Here is a 22706-nt window from a genome sequence, read left to right as displayed (position 1 = left end):
AATTTCACGTCACTTTGTCTATATCCCAAAGCTTTATTCCAAAAATAACTTTATTTAATAGATATTAAATAATGTGTGAAAGGAAAAGGAGGCACTACTGTCAGGTTCTGTGTCCCTTCTCTACCCTAACTCTTCTCGCGTCTTGCCTACTTTTTTGGGCATTTTCTTCGCGTGAGGATCTTCTAGCTCCTTGGCCTTATAGTAGTGGGGAGCCACTTCCAAAAGCCAACTGCTCTCAATCTCCAGTACCTGGAAGACAGGAAAGATAAGTGGGTAGATTCTTTCATTCCAAACTAGAACCTGAGTGTGGTCAAAAAAAGTTTCTTGGGAAAAAAAAAAAAAGTTTCTTGGGAGGCTGGAGAGATGGCTAAGTGGTTAAGGCATTTGCCTGCAAAGCCTAATGACTGTGTGTGTGTATGTGTGTATTTTCACCAGGGCCTTTCTGCTACAAACCAATTCTAGATGCATGTATCACTTTGTAGATCTCACTTTATGTGTATACTAGGGAATTGCTGGTAGGCTTTGGAAGCAAGCACCTTTAACCCCAGAGCCACCTGGATTACAATTTAAATAGGCAATTTAATGTTTCCTAAAGGGGCAAAGAGCCTCTCCACCTGCAATGATGTGTCTGTATCAGCAGGTGGCACTTCAAGTCTAGGTGCTGTTTTTATGTTCCCAGCCACTAACCCACTTCTCCCCCACCCCCCTCATGGTCAGGTCTCACTCTACCCAGGCTGACCTGGAAGTTAGTGTGTAATCTCAGGGTGGCCTGAAACTCATGGTGATCCTCCTACCTCTGCATCCCGAGTGCTGGGATTAAAAGCATGTACCCCCCCCCCCATTTTTTAATTTTAAAAGAACTAAAAATAAAGGTATGGAGGACTGGAGAGATGGCTTCACAGTTAAGGCACTTACCTACAAAGCCAAAGGACCCAGGTTGGAGTCCCCAGGTCCCACATAAGCCAGATGCACAAGGTGGCTCATGTGTCTGGAGTTTGTATGAAGTAGCTGGAGACCCTGGTACACCCATTGTTTTTCTCTCCCTCCCTCCCTCCCTCCCGTTATTTATTTATTTACAAATTTTATTTATTTATTTGAGAGAGGGAAAGAGGCAGGGAGAGAGAGAGAGAATGGGCGTGCTAGGGCTTCTAGCCACTGCAAATGAACTCCAGATGCATGTGCCACTTTGTGCATCTATCTGGCTTATATGGATCTTGAGTAATTGAACTGAGGTCCTTTGGCTTTGCAGGCAAACGCATTAACCACTAAGCCACCTCTCCAGCCCTCCCTCTTTCTCAAATAAACAAACATTTAAAGATAAGTAAAATATTGAAAAAGGTATGGCGTCAAGTATGATGGTGCATGTCTTTAATCCCAGCTTAGGTAGGAGTATCATTGTGAGTTCAAGGCCAGCCTGGGATACAGGGAAATCCTGCCTCAAAAAAGAAAAAAAAGGGCTGGAGAGATGGCTTAGTGGTTAAGCGCTTGCCTGTGATGCCTAAGGACCCCGGTTCGAAGCTCCATTCCCCAGGACCCACGTTAGCCAGATGCACAAGAGGGCGCACGCATCTGGAGTTCGTTTGCAGTGGCTAGAGGCCCTGGCGTGCCCATTCTCTCTCTCCTTCTCTCTGCCTCTTTCTGTCTGTCTGTCTCTAATAAATAAATAAATAAAAATTAAAAAAAAAATCCCACCACTAAGGAGGTAGAGGTAAGAGGCTTGCTATGAACTCAAGACTGGCCTGGGATAACAGAGCAAATTCTAGGTTACTCAGCCTGGGCTAGAGTGAGACTCTAACTCAAAAAGAAAATATATATATATGTTAGCCAGGTGTGATGGCTCACACCTTTAATCCTAGCACTCAGGAGGCAAAGGTAGGTGGATTTCTGAGAGTTTCAGGCCAGCCTGAGACTACATAGTGGATTCCAGGTCACCCTGAGCTACAGAGAAACCCTACCTTGAAAAAAAAAAAGAAATGTGTGTCACAGCATGCAAGTGGAGGTCTGAGGAGTTGTCTGGGTCTCCACCTTCTTTGAGACATAGTCTGGCTTTATATGGATGCTGGGGAATTGAACCTGGCTGGCAAATGAGCCATTTCCCCAGCCTCTACTTTTCCTTTCCCTTTTTTTATTTTACTTCCTATGTAAAGTTTTTATTTTACTTATTTGCTTGAGGGGAGGAAAGAAGCAGAGAGAGAGAGTGAAGGACAGAATAGGTGCACGAGGGCCTCTAGCCACTGCAAATGAACTCCAGATACATGTGCCACCATGTACCTCTGGCTTATGCAGTACTGAGGAATTGAACATGGGTCCTTAGGCTTCACAGGCAATCACCTTAACTGCTAAGCCATCTTTCCAGCTTTGAAAGGTTTTTTTGTTGCTGTTGTTTTTGTTTTTTGTTCTTTTATGGTGGTTGCTGAGAATTGGAACTATAGCATCATGCTATTTGAGTGGTGTATCACCAACCTATATAACCCTTCTGTTTGGTCCTACATGAAAACAGTCTTGTTTCTGTCCCAGCAACATGATTCTGAGCTCTAAGATTACCAATATATACTGTCTCTTAACAGTCTCCACCTTCCTGGGCAGGCAGTGGTCCCTTACCTGTCTCATGAACTCCTTTGTGGTCAAGACAAGCTCATGATAGAGCAGCCAGCGAGGCTGCTGCTCAAATAGGGAGGAGTTGGGATGAATGAACACTGTCTGCTGCTGCTTCACTGTGCGGTAACCGCTGCGTGTCAACCGTGCCGTGTGGTAAAAGTAACCAGCAGTAATTGCCTAAGGAGCAGGAAGGAAGAAAGCCAGTGTGTCAGGCAGATGTTTGGGGATGCTGGCTCACTACCTCTTTTTTGATTGTTTTTTTTCAAGGTAGGGTCTCACTCCAGCCCAGGCTGACCTGGAATTCACTATGTAGTCTCAGGGTGGCCTCGAGCTCACGGTGATCCTCCTACCTCTGCCTCCTGAGTGCTGGGACTAAAGGCGTGCACCACCACGCCCGGCTTCACTACCTTTTAAGTTCAGATTTTTGGAGAGCTAGAACGGTAAGGGATGTGTAAAGAACTTATGGTTTAAGAAAGAATGAGCTCCAGAGAAGATCTTCCAGCAGGGGCAAACTAGCACCAGGTGCTCTCAGGGAGACGTCTTCCTCAGAGGTCCTGGACAGACAGCAGCAGACTGAAGAAACACTAACCTTGCGTACCCGGATGTAGTCCCCTTGGCAGGAACTCAGACCAACTTCCACACGCTCTAAGAGCCCTTCCAATTGCTCCCGTACATCCCGGGCTCGACGCATTGATCTGAACTGTACAAAGTTCTCATAGCACCACTGGGAGGAGTAGCCACTCTCAGACCACTGTGAAGAGGGTTCAAAAGGGTGGGTGTCTTATATACAACAGGACTGGACTCCCCCACATCTCCCACATTCCCATTCATTCAAGCCCAGTGACCTGTGTGTATACATTTAGCAGAACCAGGTGGTCCCCACCAGGAAGAAAGAAGTTGACCCGAGCATTGTCAGCATGGACAACTTTGTCCTTTGGCCGGTAGAAGATGGAGTTGTTGACAGAGAGCATGGCGGCAACCGTTAGGATCTCCTCTGAACAGCTATACCTGGGCAGGACAGGAAGAGGATGAAGTGTTCAAAGCAGGATGCCACAGAAAAGAACAGGCAAGGAAGGAAAGGTGATAGCTGCTTCCCTCGTGGGGAAGGCCATAGGGACAATGGCTACGAATCAAGACAGCAAATAAGAGTCTAGTGACAGGGGCACCTGCAGGAACCACAGAGAAACCTGTTACATAGGAAGGATACCCACGGGGGGAGGGGGAGGAAGTACTGAAGACAGTATAGAAGGATATGTGCCTTGGGGAAAGATCTCTGATCTCAACCACAGCAGGGAAATAAATGTCTTGTAGAGAGCCCCATCTAAATGTTCCAGTCTGAAATGTTTGGAAGGACCAAGTTCCAGAGGCAGCCCTCTCAGAACCCATCACAGACAAACCAGCTTCCACTTCCACTCATGGCCCTCAGCTTTCCTCATATCTGTCTATCTTAACCACTGACCATCATGCCCAGGACAGGACAGTGATTTACAGATCCGAGGGCCTAGAAAGGAGTAATAATATGATAGAGCTGGATGTAGTGGCTCACGCCTTTAAATCCCAGCACTTGGGAGGTTGAGGTAGGAAGACTTAGGCTAGAATGAGACTCTGCTTGAAAAAAAAGAAAAAGAAAAACATGATGAACAATATGAGAAGAAAGAAGAGATGGTTCAAAATACAGTTTGTATGCCAGGGGCCCAGATGGAATGGGAAGGCTTACTTCTCAGAGGCCAAGATCATTTTAGATAGCATGGGGTCCACAGGCAGCTCTGCCATCTTGCGACCAGACTAAGAAAAAAAAGAAGTCAATTTGCCTTTAAGTTCTCTCCACCATGACAGGCACCCAGGCAATACCACCACAGGGACCCTTTTCTTCATCCTGCCCTAGCTCATGTTGTCTTGCCAACTTACCGTGGTAAGCTCCCCAAGATGGTTGAGGGCTCCCAGAGCATACAGCTGCTCCAAAGCCAGCAGCAGGGTCTCATATGGTGGAGGGTCCAGGAAATCAAAGTGCATTAGGTCATGGATCCCTGAGCAAGGTGTCAGGGTTAGAAAAGTATTTTCCCATAAGCCCCAGTGACTTCAATGTCCCATGCCCCCGAGTAGCTCAACTACCTAAGCTCTTCAGCAGCAGCACGACATTGCCCAGGCTAGTCCTCTGGATCTCAGGAACTGTCGTCTCTTCTAGCTCATGCTGATATGCCCAGGCTGTATACAGGCGGAAGCACTTCCCTGCAGCTACCCGGCCTGCCCGGCCAGCCCGCTGATTGGCTGAGGCCTGGGAAGAAAGAGGAGGCAGACTGGTTAACCATAGGGTCAGGGAAAGAAGAGGAAGGACAGTATTTACTCAAAAACTCTGAGGATGCAGACTATCCTTGCCCTCTAAGCACCCACAATGCTACTTCTGAGTTGGATCTTCCCTGTGGGACAATCCTGGTCCCCTCTACCCCATGGAGACCCAGGCTAACCTTGCTGCAGGGGGTAACGGTGAGCGACTCCATGCCTGTGCGGGGATTGTAGCTTTTCTGTTTACAGAACCCTGGATCCAGCACGTAAATAATACCCTCAATGGTGAGCGATGTTTCTGCAATGTTTGTTGCCACCACTACCTAAACGAGAGAGGACAATGAACCCAAGGATTCAAACCCACCTAGATGTCCACAAAAAGTAAGTCCTGTAGCCGGGCATGGTGGCACATGCCTTTAATCCCAGCACTCAGGAGGCAAAGGTAGGAGGATCACTGAGTTCGAGGCCACCCTGAGAATGTAGAGTGAATTCCAGGTCAGCCTGAGCTAGCGTGAGACCCTACCTTGAAAGACCAAAAAAAAAAAAAAAAAAAAAAAAGTAAGTCCTGGAAAGCAAGGAATGGAAAAGCACGTGCTGTGAAAGGAGGGGACAAGGCAACAGAAAGTGAGAAGTCAGCCGGGTTATAATGAAGAAATTAGAGACAGGGTTTCAGGATTTTCTTTCACAGATACAGGGTGGGAATGCCCAGGTTCTGCTCCTTCTACCTCACTACAAGTTCTCAATTTCCATATTCATCTGCACATGTCACTTCCAGTGACAGCCTCATAGCTCCTCTCCCTGCTTCTACTCCAACCCTCTGTCACATGTAGTCTGAATGGTCCTTCTAAAATACAAACCAAGCTGGGTATGGTGGTTCACATCTTTTTATAATTTTTATTTGTTTGCAAGCAGAGAGAGAGGAAGAAAGAGAGAGGGAGAGAGAACGGACAGGCCAGGATCTCTTGTTACTGCAAATTAACTCCAGACATATATGCCATTTTATGTATCTGGCTTTAAGTAGTATTGGGAATCAAACCCAGGCCGTCAGGCTCTGTAAGCAAGCACCTTTACCTGCTGAGCCACCTCTCCAGGCCTTGGGAGGCTGAGGTAGGAGGATTGCTATGAGTTTAAGGCTAGCCTAGAAACACACAGTGAGCTCTAGGTCAACCTGGGTTAGCGTGAAACCTTGCCTCAAAAAAATTGCAAACAGGGCTGGAGAGATGGCCTAGCGGTTAAGCGCTTGCCTGTGAAGCCTAAGGACCCCGGTTCGAGGCTCGGTTCCCCAGGTCCCATGTTAGCCAGATGCACAAGGGGGCGCATGCGTCTGGAGTTCGTTTGCAGAGGCTGGAAGCCCTGGTGCGCCCATTCTCTCTCTCCGTCTATCTGTCTTTCTCTCTGTGTCTGTTGCTCTCAAATAAATAAATAATTTAAAAAAATTGCAAACAAACAAAAAAAACCTTTCTAAAATATAAACACACATTTTACACTTAGCAGAAGCAGGTGGTCCCCTGTAAATGTAAAATATCACACCACACACAGATCCTTGATGGCTTCCCACTGTACAACAGAATTCAATCTAAGCCGCTTAAAGCCTGGACCACCACATCCTTGGCTGTCTCTCTGGCCTCACTGAGTGTCCTTCCTACTCCTATAGTTATTCTGTCCATCCAGATACATACACCCTTTCCTCAGATGCTCTGCACCAGCATTTCCTCAGTGGAGTACTCCTCCCCTCTTCCTTCCTACTACTCCACCTTGGCCTTATGGAGAGACAGCCCAAGAAACACCTTCCTGGTCTTCCTCACCCTCCACTCCCAGAGCCAGTTTCTACTTTCCCATGCTGCCTTAAATCTCTTCATAGCACCTTCTATAAACTGGTATTTATTTACATTTCCACTGTCTCCTTCCATCAGACTGTAAGTCCTTTAAGGGCAGGGACTTTGTCTTACTTTATCAGTGTATCCCTTAGCCCAGCACTCAGGAGCGAAATCCCTCCCACACATGCACTGGGGATGGAAGCCAGAGCCACATACATGCAAGGCAAGCAGGCAAGCACTCTATTACTGAGACTCGTCTCCAGCCCCTTGTTAATTTTTTGTTCGATGAAAGTTCTTCTCAAAACCCTTTGGTTACCACTTGCCTGTGGTAAAGTCCAAATGCTTCCACCTGCCATCAAAGGCCTCCATCTCAGCCCTCAGCTAATTCAACCTTGTCCCATTGCTGTGCCATTCAAATTTCTCTTTTTTTTTTTTTTTTTTTTTTTGGTTTTTCGAGGTAGGGTCTCTCTCTGGTCCAGGCTGACCTGGAATTAACTCTGTCATCTCAGGGTGGCCTTGAACTCATGGCAATCCTCCTACCTCTGCCTCCCGAGTGCTGGCAAATTTCTCTAGCTGCACTCTGACCTCAAGCACATCTCAGCTGCTTTTTTGGATTCTCAGCCATTTTTCCTAAAAGGTCCACATCAAATCCTACCTCCTGGAACAGAAGTGCATCCATTCCTCTCTGAATCTCTATAGTGCTTACTCCCTTCATCTTCTCTCTAGCCAGGAGGTGAGGGGCTGGCTGCTCTTCAGCTGTGTCTGCAGCAGTGCCCAGCACATACCTGGCTTACCATTTACCATGTGTACTGTAGGCGCAAGAGCTAAGGTTTCTCCACCTCACCTTTCGGGCTCCAGGGGGTGTGGGCTGGAAGATACGAGCCTGCATGTCAGAGGGCAGGTTGGCATAAATAGGTAGCACCAAGAGCTCCCGGATTTTGGAACCCAGTCGGCGGCAGCGGTCCTGGAGCATCTCACAGGCAGCCTCAATCTCCTCCTGGATGTGGAACAGAGGGCATCAGGGGTCACAGAGTCACAGAGTCACAGAAGGCCACAACCAGCCCTATCCTCCCCCAGGACATATCATCCCTTTCCCAACCCAAAACACACCTGTCCTGCCACATGCTAGCCTGTCCTCCCCTAGGACATACTACCCCTTTCCCATCCCAGAACATACCTGTCCTGTCAGGAACACCAGGATATCCCCAGGGGGCTGAGTCACGTGGATCTGCAGCACAGATACAACACAAGCTTCCAGGTAGTCAGCTTCTGGAGCCTTGGGAGGAGGAAGACATGAGGTTACAGAAAGGCCAGCTGTGCAAGCTCTTCTACAAGCTCAGCGCACCCTTCATCCTGTTCCTCTTTGGATTGCCCATGAGACCCTTCTCTCCTTGGGACCACAGGCCCCAGCTCCTCTCTCTGCCTTAGACTGAAGTCCATCCTCCCAAGGAGTACCTTGGTGTAGAAGATGTCAACTGGAAACCTGCGTCCAGGGATGCGAAAGACAGGGGCATCATCAAAGAAGGTGGAAAAGCGGGCAGTATCCAGTGTGGCTGAAGCTACCAGGACCTTGAGCTCAGGTCGAAATCGAGCAACATCCTTGATCAATCCAAAGAGAATGTCTGTGTGCAGGGTCCGTTCATGAGCTTCATCGACCATCACCACACTGGAGAAGAAGAGAGGAAGCAATGAGGGAGGAGGGCTGGTAGTGCAGGATTGGACACCAGGTCCCCATTTGAGAAAGAGAGACAGAGCAACCCAGAATGAATGCAGACGGAGAAGTCTAAGAAGCCAAGTGTACCAATCATTAATTTTGGCAGAAGGTGTGCAAAGGATGGGTTCTGTGATTTGCAGTCAGTCCTGGCCTTGGCAGACAGAAGTCTAGAAGCCAGGTCTGAAACAAGTCTGACATCTCTGGATCAGAAACAAGACTCTACTTGAATCAGCAGTGCTTTTACTGGAAGAAGGAGAAAAATAAATGTTTTTAAGGGAAAATTTAACACGTGTCTTCCATCTGTAATCCTAGGACTGAGACATAAAAATTCTAGATCAGCCAAGACTAGGTAGTGACCACCATGATCTAATGAAACCAGAAACCACAGCCTTCAAAGAGTTGAAAAGGCACATACTGCTGAACCACCCCTTTCCTCCTCACCCTATCCATGAATCCCTTCTCTGTGTCAGCAGGTGTTTACTCAATTAACTATCTCATGATAGCTCACTAGTCACAGATAGTGCTACCTGTAACCTGGACTGAAGGTGCAGAGCTGGCTAGAGTCAAACACTCCAATTGGCCCTGGCATCTCCATCCAAGGGTTACTCAACTATGGGTATAAAGCTGGTTGTCTCCCTGTACCTTCCCCCAGGTTCCTAGAAGTGCTATCTAAGGTCACAGGAAACCTGAACCTGCTTCCCATTTAATAGCCTTTTACATACTTTGAAGAAGCCAGAATGTTTCTCCCCTCTAAACAACAGCTAAGTGCCCTGTAACGGCCTTTCATAGTACTTCCAGTCTCCACAGCACTCTGTCATCCTCATCCTAGTTTCCTAAGCCCTAGAAATGCAAAGGTAGAGTTCTGCCCATTTCCATGGGACCTACTAGTCAGTTCTAAGACATCAGAGCCATAAAGATTCAAGAAATGGTGTGGATCGCCATGAGTTCAAGGTTACCCTGAGACTACACAGGACAGCCTGAGCTAGAGAAAGACCCTACCTAGGAAAGCCAAAACCCAAAACCAAAAGCCAGGCATGGTAGAGCACGTCTTTAATCCCAGCACTTGGGAGGCAGAGATAGGAGGATTGCCGAGAGTTTGAGGCCACCCTGAGACTACATAATGAATTCCAGGTCAGCCTGGGCTAGAGTGAGACCCTACCTCAAAAAACCAAAAAAAAAAAGAAAAAGAAAAAAAAACCTGGAGGGTTAAATGAGAAGACAATGCCAACTGGCTCTGTGGGAAGTAAGAGATTATAGGAGATAGGCAGCAATGAGGGGGCAGGCAGCGTAGCAGGGGGAAGAGAAGACTGACTTTCCCATGGGAAGCAGGCGCCTGTGCGTACCTGTAACTTGCGAGATCAGGCTCAGAGAGGAACTCCCGGAGAAGCATCCCATCTGTCATGTAGCGAAGGACCGTTCGCTCTGACGTGCAATCCTCAAAGCGGATGCTATAGCCAACCTGGTCACAAAGGGGCCATTAGCAGTTGAGGAAATTAGGACCAGAGAGGCAGGACCAATGCCCAAACCTGGGATGTATGACCCTAAAGCCAGTGGAAACTGAGACCCAGACCCAAGGGACTCCCCATTCCCTGGTCCTCATATATCTCACCTCATTCCCTAGCTTCACACCCATCTCCCGGGCTACTCGGGCAGCCACACTCATGGCTGCCACTCTCCGGGGCTGAGTGCAGGCGATCTTCATACCCTTCTTCGTGTAACCCTAAAGAAAAAGAAATAGGGCTGGAGAGATGGCTTAGCGGTTAAGCGCTTGCCTGTGAACCCTAAGGACCCCGGTTCGAGGCTCGGTTCCCCAGGTCCCACGTTAGCCAGATGCACAAGGGGGCACACGCGTCTGGAGTTCGTTTGCAGAAGCTGAAAGCCCTGGCGCGCCCATTCTTTCTCTCACCCTCTATCTGTCTTTCTCTGTGTCTGTTGCTCTCAAATAAATAAATAACTTTAAAAAAAAGAAAAGAAAAAGAAATATTTTTTAAGCCAGGCATGGTGGCACATATCTTTAATCCCAGAACTCAGGAGGCACAGGTAGGAGGATCACTGTGAGTTCAAGGTCAGGCTAGGCTAGAGTGAGACCCTACCTCAAAAAAGGCCAGGCATAGTGATGAAGGCCTTTAATCCCAACAATCGGGAGGCAAGGGTAGGAGGATCACTGTAAGTTCAAAGCCTGAGACGATAGTGAATTCCAGGTCAGCCTGGGCTACAGCGAGACCCTACCTTGACAAACCAAAACCAAAAAATGAAAGAAAGAGGTTTGCCTTTAATAAGTATACTGGCTAGGGCAGCCACACCTGAAAGTAATAAAAGCTAGCAAGACAGGGGAAATGAGGAGGAAACAAACAAGACTGGGCCAGCCTTTGGTCAAGGTCAGGACTCTGCTAGGCTTGACCTAGAAAGGTACTGATCAACTGAGGCACACACACAGAAACCAGGGGGGACAGAAAGTCAAAAAGCAGGAAAGTAAGCCCTTACCTCCTGGCTCTCTAGCCCCTGAAGAGGGTCATGGAGCTGATGTATGAGGAGTTCCACATTTAAACCCTCCACCTCACTGCTTGCTACTGACCCACATGTCCTTAACTTCTACCAGGCATGGACACCATGGCAGGAAGTGAGAACAGTTTAGAAGAAAGGGTCTAGTCTTTACTCCCAACAGCCTCCTGATTTAGCTGGAAAGCAAAGGACACCTCCTCCAACTATCATGTATAGTGCACAGGACTGTGTTTCAATGCCTTGGCCAGTTATGGCAGGTGTGGTGACTAACCTCCTCAAAGAGGTACTGTGGGATCTGGGTGGTCTTCCCAGAGCCCGTCTCGCCTTCAATAATAAGGACTTGATGATTGGCAATTGCAGCCAGGAGTTCCTCCCGGAAGGGGAACACTGGCAGGCTACGACGGACAGCCTGGATGGACTCCTTCTGCTGGGCCTGAGCAGATGAGGGTGGAACTGAGGACGGCTCCTGAGGAAGGACAGAGAAAGTCATGAATTCCAACCAGCTTCAAAGTCCCTCATCATGTCCCAGATCCTTCCTCTCACCTCATCACCCTGGAGCTGGGTGGCTCGAACAAACTCAATGGTCTCATCCTCCTCCAATACCAGCTGGTACTTGGGCTCCTGCGAGGCAGCATCTCGGGCCCCAAACTTTAGGGAAGCAGCCCCCAGCCGGGCCTCTTCCCAGCGCCGCTGCTCCTCCCCAGGGGCACCTGATTCCTCCTCCACCAGGTCCACAGCTCGAGCTGGCTACAGAGAGAGAGGTACATGAAGACCTGAAGACAGAGTGGCTCTTACTGCCTAGTCCCATTCTCCCCCATCAGTACTTCAGAGAAGGAAGGGGCCAGCTTAAGCCCTAGACCATGCCCGCATATGACAGGCTTCTCCTCACCTGTCCTCGTGTCTCCTTGGGCATGTGGTAGCGGTTAGTAGCCTCCAGCTTCTCCTGCTCGCCAGCAGCACGGTACTCCCGGGCCAGGTCTCGTACTCGCCGCTTGTACTTGAGTTCCTGACGTTCATGGCGGCTCAGCTCTACATCCCCAAAGAGGAACTCCTCATCAGCCAGCTCAGCCTCCAAGTCCTCCAGCTTCTCGCGCTCACGCTTGGCCAGGTACTCTCGGCGGGACTTCTTGCGTAGCTCAGGAACCTAGGTCAGGAAGAACAGCCAGATCCTCATGTCACTAGACCAACAACACTGTTCCCTATCCAACAGGCAGGCACAGGACCCTAAAGCTCTGCCTTCCCCTCCCTTAGCAGCCTGACTAGCCTCATGTCCAGAGCAAGGCTTCTTGGGGTGCGTCCTGCTGATCTCACACACTGCTTTCCTACAGCTGCAGCTGCAGCAGCAACACCTTCTGTCAGCATAGACAGGGCTCAACAACTTTTTTGGATAATATTTTTATTTATTTATTTGATTTTGTTTATTTTTTGAGGTAGGGTCTCAGTCTAGTGCAGGCTGACCTGGAACTCACTATGATTATCAGTGTGGCCTTGAACTCTTGTTGATCCTTCTATCTCTGCCTCCCAAGTGCTGGGATTAAAGGCATGTACCACCATGCCCAGCCCCTACTGATTTATTTGAAAGCAGAGAGAGAGAAAGAGAGAGAGAATGGGCATGCCAGGGCCTACAGCCACTGCAAATGAACTCCAAATGCAAGTACCACTCTGTATATGGCTTTATGAGCATACTGGGGAATGAAACCTAGGTCGCCAGGCTTAGCAGGCAAGTGCCTTAACCGCTAAGCCATCTCTCCAGCCCTCAACAATTCTTTGAATACTTTACTCTTATGATTTTATTCAGATCAGTGGGCCAAGGAAAAACAAAAAGGCTAATCCAGGATTTACAAGCAGAGGTCTTGATCTGAATAGGATTGTGATAAGGAAGGAAAGAAACTATTAGAACTGCCAAGAGCGGGCAATTTTCAGCCTCAATTATGTTTTCTTCATTCCTTCTCCCCCACCTTTTTCTTTTTTTTTTTTTTTTTTCTTTTTGAGGTAGGCAGGGTCTCACTCTAACCCACACTGACCTGGAATTTACTCTTTAGCCCAAGCTTGCTTCAAACTCATGGCAATCCTACCACAGCCTCCATACCTGGCTGTTTGTTTGGTTTTTCAAGGCAGGGTCTTCATCTAGCCCAGGCTGACCTGGAATTCACTCTGTAGACTCAGGCTGGCCTTGAACTAACAGCAATCCTCCTACCTCTGCTTCCCTAGCACTGGCATTAAAGGTGTGAACTACCATGTCCAGCTGGCTTTTGTTTGTTTGTTTGTTTGAGGTAGGGTCTTGCTCTAGAGCCCAGGATAACCTGGAATTCACTATGTAGTTTCAGGGTGGCCTCGAACCCAGGGCAATCCTCCTACCTCTGCCTCCCAAGCACTGGAATTAATGGCATGTACCACCATGCCTGGTGGCTTTTATTTTTTTTTAAATGGTTTTCCAGAAAGGATCTCACTCTAGCCCAGGCTGGCCTCAAATTCATAGCAAAGCCTCCCATCTTAGCCTCCTGAGTGCTGAGATTACAGGCAGCACCACATGCTCAGCCTGGGTTTTTCTTTTTCATTTCTTTATTTTTTCTTAATTTTTATTTATTTATTTGCAAGCAGAGAAAAAGAGAGATAAGATAGACAAAGGGCATACCAGGGCCTCTAGCCACAGCAAATGAACTCCAGAAACATGTGTCCCTTATGCATCTGGCTTACGTGCCCCCTTATGCATTTGGCTTACATGGGTCCTGGGGAATCAAACCTGGGTCCTTTTGTTTCACAGGCAAATGCCTTAACCACTAAACCATCTCTTCAGACCTACTTTTTCATTTTTTCTTTTTTACTTTTCTTTTTCATTGTTACTTGTCTGTGTAGGCAGTCTTAGGATATAGCCCCAGCTGGCCTCAAACTCACTATGTAATCCTTCATCTCCTGAACCTCCTGCCTCTACCTCCTAAATGCAGTGATACAGGGATGTGCTACCATGACCAACTCAAGTGCTTTTTCCTCCTACCTCTGCCTCCCATGTGCTGGGATTAAAGGCATGTGCCACCATACCTGGCACTCAAGTACCTTCTTAAACTGAATGGCCATAGTTTGGGGTGGGGGAATAATCATATATAAGAAATAATTATAAAGCCAGATGTGGTGGCACATACCTTTAATCCCAGCACACGGTTGGCAGAGGTAGGAGGATTGCTGTGAGTTCGAGGCCACCCTGAGACTCCATGGTGAATTCCAGGTCAGCCTGGGCTAGAGTGAAACCCTACCTCGAAAAAAAAAAAAAATTAGGGGCTAGAGAAATGACTTAGTGTTAAGGCATTTGCCTACAAAGCCAAAGGATCTGGGTCTAATTCTCCAGGACTCATGTTAGCCAGATGCACAAGGGGGCACATGCATCTGGAGTGCATTTGCAGTGGCTAGAGGCCCTGTGTGACCATTCTCTCTCTCTCAAGTAAATTACGTGTGTGTGTGTGTGTGTGTGTGTGTGTATGTATATGTGTGTGTGTGTGAATATATATATATATATATTTTTTTTTTTAATTATGTAGGGCTGGATGGATGGCTTAGTGGTTAAGGTGTTTGCTTGAAAAGCCAAAGGACCCTGGGTTCAATTCCCCAGGACCCATGTTAGCCAGATGCACAAGGGGGCACATGTTTCTGGAGTTCATTTGCGGTGGCTAGAGGCCCTGGCATGCCCATTCTCTCTCTCCCTTTCTCTATCAAATAAATTAAAATAAAATATATATTTTTAAACTAGGTGTAAAAAATTGGGCCAGGGCTGGAGAGATGGCTTAGTAGTTAAGCACTTGTCTGTAAAACCTAAGGACCCCAGTTCAAGGATCAATTCCCCAATATCCACGTAAGCCAGGTGCACAAGGGGGCGCATGCATGTGCAGTTCATCTGCAGTGGCTGGAGACCCTGGTAAGCCCATTCTCTATCTATCTGCCTTGTTCTCTGTCGCTCTCAAATAAATTAAAAAAAGAAGCAAAAAAAAAAAAAAAAATGGGCTGGGCATGGTGGCACACACCTTTAATCCTAGCACTTGGGAGGCAGAGGCAGGAGGATTGCCATGAGTTCAAGCCCACCCTAAGACTACAGAGTGAATTCTAGGTCAGGTTGGGATAGAATGAGACCCTACTACAAAAAAAAAAAAAAAAAAAAAAAAAAAAATTGGAACTGTCAGCCAGGTGTGGTGGTGCACACCTTTAATCTTAGCACTCAGGAGGCAGAGGTAGGAGGATCATTGTGAGTTCCAGGCCACCCTGAGACCACATAGTGAATTCCAGGTCAGCCTAGACTACAGTGAAACCCTGTTGAAAAACCAAAAAATAAAAATAAAATAAGGGCTGGAGAGATGGTTTAGTAATTAAGGTACTTTCCTGTGAAGCCTAAGAACCCAGGTTCAACTCCCCAGAACCCATGTAAGCCAGATGCTCATGGTGGCACATGTGTCTGGAATTTGTTTGCAGAGGCCTTGGTGCTCATTCTCTCCCCCTTTCTCTCTCTCTCATAAATAAATAAAATAAAGTAAAATAAAGAGGGCTGGGAAATGACTTAGCAGTTAAGGTGTTTGCCTGTGAGGCCTAAGGACCATGGTTCAATTCTTCAGGACCCACATAAGCCAAATGTATAAGGGGGCACATGTGTCTGGAGTTCATTTGCAGTGGCTGGAGGCCCTGGAGCGCCCATTCTCTCTTCCTCTCAAATAAATAAATAAATAAATATACATTTATAAAAAAAAAAATAAAAGAAAGAAAACTGAGCTGGACATGATGATTTATGCATGTAATCTAGCCACTCAGAAGGCTGAATTCGGGCTGGAGAGATGGCTTAGCAGTTAAGCGCTTGCCTGTGAAGCCTAAGGACCCCGGTTCGAGGCTCGGTTCCCCAGGTCCCACGTTAGCCAGATGCACAAGGGGGCACACGCGTCTGGAGTTCGTTTGCAGTGGCTGGAAGCCCTGGCGCGCCCATTCTCTCTCTCCCTCTATCTGTCTTTCTCTCTGTGTCTGTCGCTCTCAAATAAATAAATAAAACTTTAAAAAATTTCCTTTAAAAAAAAAAAAAAGAAGGCTGAATTCAAGGTCAGCTCTATGTAAGACTATTTTGAAAATACAAATACAAACAACTAGGTATAGTGACACATGCCTTTAATCCCAGCACTTGGGAGGCAAAGGTAGGAGGATCACCACAAGTTTGAGGCTACCCTCAGTGAATTGCAGGTCATCTGGGCTAGAGTGAGATCTTACCTCAAAAAAACAAGAAAAAAAAAATACTAAAAGAGGGCTGGAGAGATCGCTCAGTGGATAAAAGTACTTGATTGCAAAGCCTCACAGCCTGAGTTGAAGTCCCCAGAGTACTCATGTAAAGCCAGATGCACAAAATCATGCCTCTTGAGTTCATTTGTATGAGGTCCTGGTATGGGTACCTCTCCCTCCAAATAAATAAATAAAATATTAAAAAAATGAATAAATTGGGCTGGAGAGATAGTTTATCATTTAAAGCACCTGTGAAGCCAAAGGGCCCAGGTTCAATTCCCCAGCCCACGTAAGCCAGATGCATGTGATGCAAGCATCTGGAGTTCATTTTCAGTGGCTAGAGTCCCTGGCACACTCATATTCATTTTCTCTTTCTCCTTCTCTCCCTCCCTCTCTTCCTCTCTCTTCTTCCCTCCCCCCCCCACCTCTTTCTCTCAAATAAGGAAAATATTAAAGGGCTGGAGAGATGGCAAAGTGGTTAAGGTGCTTGCCTGCAAAGCCAGAGGACCCAGGTTCGATTCCCCAGGACCCACATAAGCTAGATGCACAAGGTACTGTGTGCATCTGGAGTTCGTTTGCAGCAGCTGAAGGCCCTGGCATGCCCATTCATTCTCTATCTTTCTCAAATAAATAAATAAAAGTAAATTAAAAAATATAGAATGCCCAGTTTATGAATGACAAGGGCTCTGCCCTTCTGAGGAGACTAACTTGGAAAACCTCAGAGAGATCACAAAGTCACAATGGGTACAGACTAGTGCAGGAGGACATTGGAGATGGTATGCCAACTTAATGGTCAGCACATCCCAGGGCATGGGATGGATGCCCAACCCTGCCCTCAGCCACACTTTTTTCTCAAATCTCAAGAAGGTGAAAAGCCAAATTTCACTCATTAACACATAGTGTGCCCTTGATTCTAAAGAGCCAAGGTTCTGATGTAATCAAGCCCTCTTCAGGAGACTTCAGCACAGCACTGCATACAAAGCATGGTATCCCCTCTTTAGCTCTTTCCCTGTGGACACAGCACTGCTTCCACTCCATAGCACTTTCCCTATGGACATAGCACTGTGTTCCCTCTTTAGCTCCTTCCCTATGGAGCCAGTGCTGTGTTCCCTCTCTAGCTATGGACACAGCACTGTGTTCCCTCTTTAGCTCCTTCCCTATGGAGCCAGTGCTGTGTTCCCTCTCTAGCTCCTTCCCTATGGACACAGCGCTGTGTTCCCTCTCTAGCTCCTTCCCTATGGAGCCAGTGCTGTGTTCCCTCTCTAGCTCCTTCCCTATGGACACAGCGCTGTGTTCCCTCTCTAGCTCCTTCCCTATGGAGCCAGTGCTGTGTTCCCTCTCTAGCTCCTTCCCTATGGACACAGCGCTGTGTTCCCTCTCTAGCTCCTTCCCTATGGACACAGCGCTGTGGTCCCTCTGTAACTCTTTCCCTATGGAGACAGCACTGCTTCCACTCTGTAGCTCTTTCCCTATGGATACAGCACATTTCCTCTGCAGCTCTGTCCCTACAGACTACCACATCCATCTTTTCTTTTATACTTAAGATCTTGGCTTCCTTAACCTTGGGACTCACCATGGCTTTCCGGTCTTCCTCAGCCATCTTGAGGCGCTTCTGAGCCTCTTCATAAGCCTAAGAGAAGAAACCAAGTGGAAAGGTAAGAGACCAGATTTCCCACATCCACAGCCATTTCCCTTGGGAATCACAAAGACCATTCCGACTATCCCCCCAAGGCATTACTTAGGATTCTCTATGGCTTTCTGCAAGGCAAGAAAGGGCTGAGCTAGAAAATCCACAGGGGACTAGAGAAATGGCTCGAGGTTAAAGGCACTTGCTCACAAAGCCTGAACACCTAGGTTCGATTCCTCAGTACCCACGTAAAGCCAGATGCACAAACTGGGACAAATGTCTGAAGTTTGTTTACAACAGCAAGAGGCCTTAGTGCACCCATTCTCTCTTTAAAATAAATAAATAAAATATTTGGAGAAGAGCCAGGCATGGTGGTATACACCTTTAATCCCAGCACACAGGAGATCACCATGAGTTCAGCTTCACCCTGAGACTACATAGTGAATTGCAGGTCAGATTGGGCTAGAGTGAGACCCTACCTTGAAAACACAAAAAACAATTAAAAATATATATATATATTTGGAGAAAAATTTAAATCCACAGGGTCCTCCTACTCCAGACATGAACCATAGTAGCAGCCCCCTGTCCTCCCAGAGACACAGTTCGACAATCAACTTAATGAGTTTTACCTGAGCACCTTTGGGACTTCCACGATGTACTCTGACTCACCTTCTTGTCAGACCGCTCCAGGACATTGCGTGTTCTATCTTTGTCCCGCTGCCGAACCCTCTCAGCAAAGGCATCCCGTTCCTCCAGGTCCTGAAGGCGTTCTCGCTCTGATCGTTCCCACTCATCCTCAGAGGCGGGCTTTTCATCCACTGGCTGTTTACTTCCCCTGAAGCCAAGGCCAGAACTGAACATGCATGTCCAGAGAGTTTATCATTCCAACTCTATCTTCCCCAGCCCCTTGCCCCAGACTTACCCTATCTTCTTCTTCCCTGTTTCAGAAACCTCTTCTTCCTCATCATCTTCCTCCTCCTCATGGCGTTTCTTCCGGAGGTGTTTCCGTTTTCTACGCTTCTTCTGGAGGCAGCTCCCAGCCCTGCCTACAGCTTCCTCACCGCTCTCCTCACTGTCTTCCAGTAATGTATAAGATCGGTTCTTCTCCAGCAGGGCTCGGGCCTCTCTCTCTGCTGCTCGAGCTGGCTTTTCTGCTACTACCTTACGGGGTACCTGTTAGTAGTGGGGAACATAAGGCAATGTCAGCAACTTCCAATCTTACCCTAGTGCTTAGCTAGCTCTAAGGAATCACTTGGTCTTACAACAGCCCTCAGCTTTCTCTTCTACATGGCTTTACTCCAAGTATCGGTCAGAATGGGGCCCTCAGCTTCTGAACTTTTTTCTTTTAGTATTTATTTACTTTTGGTTTTTCAAGGTAGGGTTTCACTCTAGCCCAGGCTGACCTGGAATTCACCATGTACTCTTAGGGTGGCCTTGAACTCACAGCAATCCACCTACCTCTGCCTCCCAAGTGCTGGGATTAAAGGCATGTGCCACCATGCCCAGCTCTATTTATTTTCTCTAAAATATTTTTATCTATGTATTTGCAAACGGGGGGGGGGGGGGAGAGGGAGGGAGAGAGAATGGGCATGCCAGGACCTCCTGCCACTGCAAACTACAGATACATGTGCTACTTTGTACATCTGGCCGTACATGAGTACTGGGGAATCCAACCTAGGCCATTAGACTTTGCAAACAAGCACCAATGTTTATTGTTACCTATCCTCTTCCTCTTCTACATGACTTTTGTTTTTGAGGCAGGGTCTCACTCCAGCTGGCTGACCTGGAACTCACACCATAACCCAACCTGGCCTCTAACTCACAGTGATCCTCCTACTTCAGGTTCCTGAGTGCTGAGGTTACAGGCATGAGCTACCATAACTGACTACATGGTTTTTTTGTTCTTTTCATGGCTACCATAACTGACTGCATGGCTTTTTTGTCCTTTTCATATGTACATGTGAACATGTATGTTCATGTGTGTGTGGGTGCATGCGCACATGTGTGCATGTGCATATGGAGGTCAGAAGTTGATGTTGGATGTCCTCCTCAATAGTCTTCCACCTTACTGAAAGAGTCTCTCACTTGAAAACAGAGCTTGCCAATTTGGCTAGACCAGCTATCCAGCTTGCCCTAAGAATCCAAAGATCCACAGTTTTGCCTCTTGAGCACCAGGATGAATGGTGAGTTCCAGGCCAGCATAGAACATGTAGTGAGGCTTATATCAAAAATATTAAGGCTGGGCGAGGTGGTGCACACCTTTAATCCCAGTACTTGGGAGGCAGAGGTAGGAGGATCATCATGTGTTCAAGGCCACCCTGGGACTACATAGTAAGTTCCAGGTCAGCCTGGGCTATAGTGAAACCCTACCTTGAAAAACAAACAAAAAAATATATATTAAAGCAGAGGTTGGAGAGATGGCTTAGCAGGAAAGGCGCTTGCCTGCAAAGCCGAAGGACCCAGGTTCAATTTCTCAGGACCCATGTAAGCTGACACACAAGGTGGCACATGCATCTAAAGTTCGTTTGCAGTGGCCTGGACACCCTGGCACACCCATTCTCTCTCTCTCATTCTATCTGTCTCTTTCTCTCTCTCAAATAAATAAATAAGGACTGGAGAGATGACTTAGCGGTTAAGTGCTTGCCTGTAAAGCCTAAGGACCCTGGATCCAGGCTCAATTCCCCAGGACCCACGTTAGCCAGATGCACAAGGTGGCGCACATGTATGAAGCTCCTTTGCAGTGGCTGGAAGTCCTGGCATGCCCATTCTCTCTCTCTCTCTCTCTGCCTCTTTCTCTGTCGCTCTCAAATAAATAAAAAAAAATTAAAAAATAAATAAATAAAAATAAAGTTTTAAAAATATATATTGAAGCAAGGCTGGAGAGATTCCTTAGCAGTTAAGGCATTTGCCTGCAAAGCAAAAGGACCTTGGTTCAATTCCCTAGGACCCACGTAAGCTAGATGCACAAGGGGGAGCATGCATCTGGAGTTCATTTGCAGTGACTGCCGGCCCTGGCGTGCCCATTCTCTCTCAAATAAATAAATAAATAAAATATATTTAAAAATATAAATAGCCAGGTAGCCAGGCGTGGTGGCGCACGCCTTTAATCCCAGCACTGGGAGGCAGAGGTAGGAGGATCGCTGTGAATTCGAGGCCACCCTGAGACTCCACAGTGAATTTCAGGTCAGCCTGGGCTAGAGTGACAACCTAACTCGAAAAACCAACAACAACAAAAAATTACCAGGTAGTCTCAGCACTCAGGAGGCAGAGGTAGGAGGATTGCCATGAGTTCCAAGCCACCTTGAGACTCAGGTCAGCCTGAGCTAGAGTGAGACCCTACATAGAAAAACACACACACACACACACATATATAATAAAGCAAGACCACCCAACGCCTCCCATCCCATCCCATCACACACACACACACACACACACACATAAAGCAAGACACCCAACGCCTCCCATCCCATCACACACACACACACACACACATATACACCCAACGCCTCCCAACACACACACATACATACATACATACATACATACATACATACATACATATATATATATATATATATATATATACATATATATGTATATATAAAGCAAGACACCCAACGCCTCCCATCCCATCCCGCCCCGCCCCTGACACCTTGCTCCACAGACGCAGCGCAAAGTCCCGGGCCGGCCCGCTGAGGTCCAGCGTCTCGGTGTCGCGCAGGCGCTGTACGAACTCCTCGGCCGAGCCGCAGCGCTGCGCTGTGCCAATGAGGAACTGCGCGACGTGCCGCTCGCTAAGGCCCAGCACCGAGTGCAGCTCCTCCTGAACCCAGCGCTCCAGCCCCGCCGGCGTCGCCATGGCGACTCAAGGTCGCGGCTCCCGGCCCTTCCGGAAGCGTCTGCGGGCCCGCTGTGGCCGCCGAGCCGAGGGAGCCCTGGGCGCTGGGCCCGAGCCCGGCTCCGTAGCGAAGCCGCCTAGAGACTCGGAGTTGGAGTCGCGAAGGAGCAGTCCCAAACGGTCTTCCCGGACCGCGACGCCCGGAAGGAGCTGCGCTGTTCCGGCCTCAGCGCGACGGTGGCCGAGCGAGTTCAAATCTCACATCTTCCTGAAGTGCTGGGAAAGAAGGTTTAAGTCGGCTGTGGTTTGCAATGGCTAGAGACGCTGGGATGTTTACACACACACACACACACACACACACACACACACACACACACACACACACACACACACACACATTTCCTATTGGTAGGTTAGTACACTAGTATTTCATTCATTCAGTAAAAGCAGTGGATTGAGCAGTTTCTTGTCCTCCCACCTCCCGCCCCAAACAGGATCTCTCCTGTAGCCCATGTTGTCTAAGAATTCACCCTGTATCCCCAGGCTAGCCTCGAACTCACAGTGATCCTCTTGTCTCAGCCTCCCAGGTGCTGGGATTACAAGCCTACACTACCATTCCTAGCTAAAATACGTAATTTGCGGGGCCAGAGAGATGGCTTAGCGGTTAAACGCTTGCCTGTGAATTCTAACCACCCCGGTTGGAGGCTCGACTCCCCAGGACCCACGTTAGATGCACAAGGGGGCGCATGCGTCTGGAGTTCGTTTGCAGTGGCTGGAGGCCCTGGCGTGCCCATTTTTCTCTGCCTCTTTCTGTCCCTCTCTGTCTCTCTCAAATAAATAAACAAAAATATCAAAAAAAAATTTTAAATATGTAATTTGTGACCAATCAAAAATAATAAAGGAGCCTGTCGTGGTGGTGCACGCCTTTAATCCCAGCACTCTAGAGGCACAGGTAGGAGGATCACTATGAGTTCAAGGATACCCTGAGACTACATAGTGAATTTCAGGTCAGCCTGGGCTAGAGCGAGAACTTATCTTGAAAAAGAGAGAGAAAAAAGAAAAGTGCCGCCTGAGGATGGCTCAGTG

The 22706-nt window shown here is 47.8% G+C and overlaps 1 protein-coding gene across 1 annotated transcript; it reads right to left on the bottom strand.

The window, feature by feature from the left end:
- Window positions 1-13: 13 nt before the first annotated feature.
- Dhx16 (DEAH-box helicase 16) lies at window positions 14-21760 on the bottom strand. Its single transcript, XM_045157847.1, has 20 exons — window positions 21435-21760; window positions 18705-18955; window positions 18452-18617; window positions 17729-17785; window positions 11804-12058; window positions 11458-11661; window positions 11186-11380; window positions 10022-10132; window positions 9756-9871; window positions 8154-8364; window positions 7876-7974; window positions 7543-7695; window positions 5064-5204; window positions 4711-4873; window positions 4507-4625; window positions 4316-4383; window positions 3444-3606; window positions 3188-3349; window positions 2602-2775; window positions 14-249 (listed from the first exon to the last, which is right to left on the bottom strand). Exons 1-20 carry the CDS (start codon window positions 21639-21641, stop codon window positions 121-123), a joined length of 3144 nt encoding a protein of 1047 aa, XP_045013782.1. The 5' UTR covers window positions 21642-21760; the 3' UTR covers window positions 14-120.
- Between the last annotated feature and the right edge of the window lie 946 nt (window positions 21761-22706).

This window comes from Jaculus jaculus, chromosome 8 (assembly GCF_020740685.1).
Source record: "Jaculus jaculus isolate mJacJac1 chromosome 8, mJacJac1.mat.Y.cur, whole genome shotgun sequence".
NCBI classification, from domain to species: Eukaryota; Metazoa; Chordata; class Mammalia; order Rodentia; family Dipodidae; genus Jaculus; species Jaculus jaculus.
Note: the sequence above shows the minus strand (reverse complement) of the source record. Positions and strands in the feature narration are given on the sequence as shown.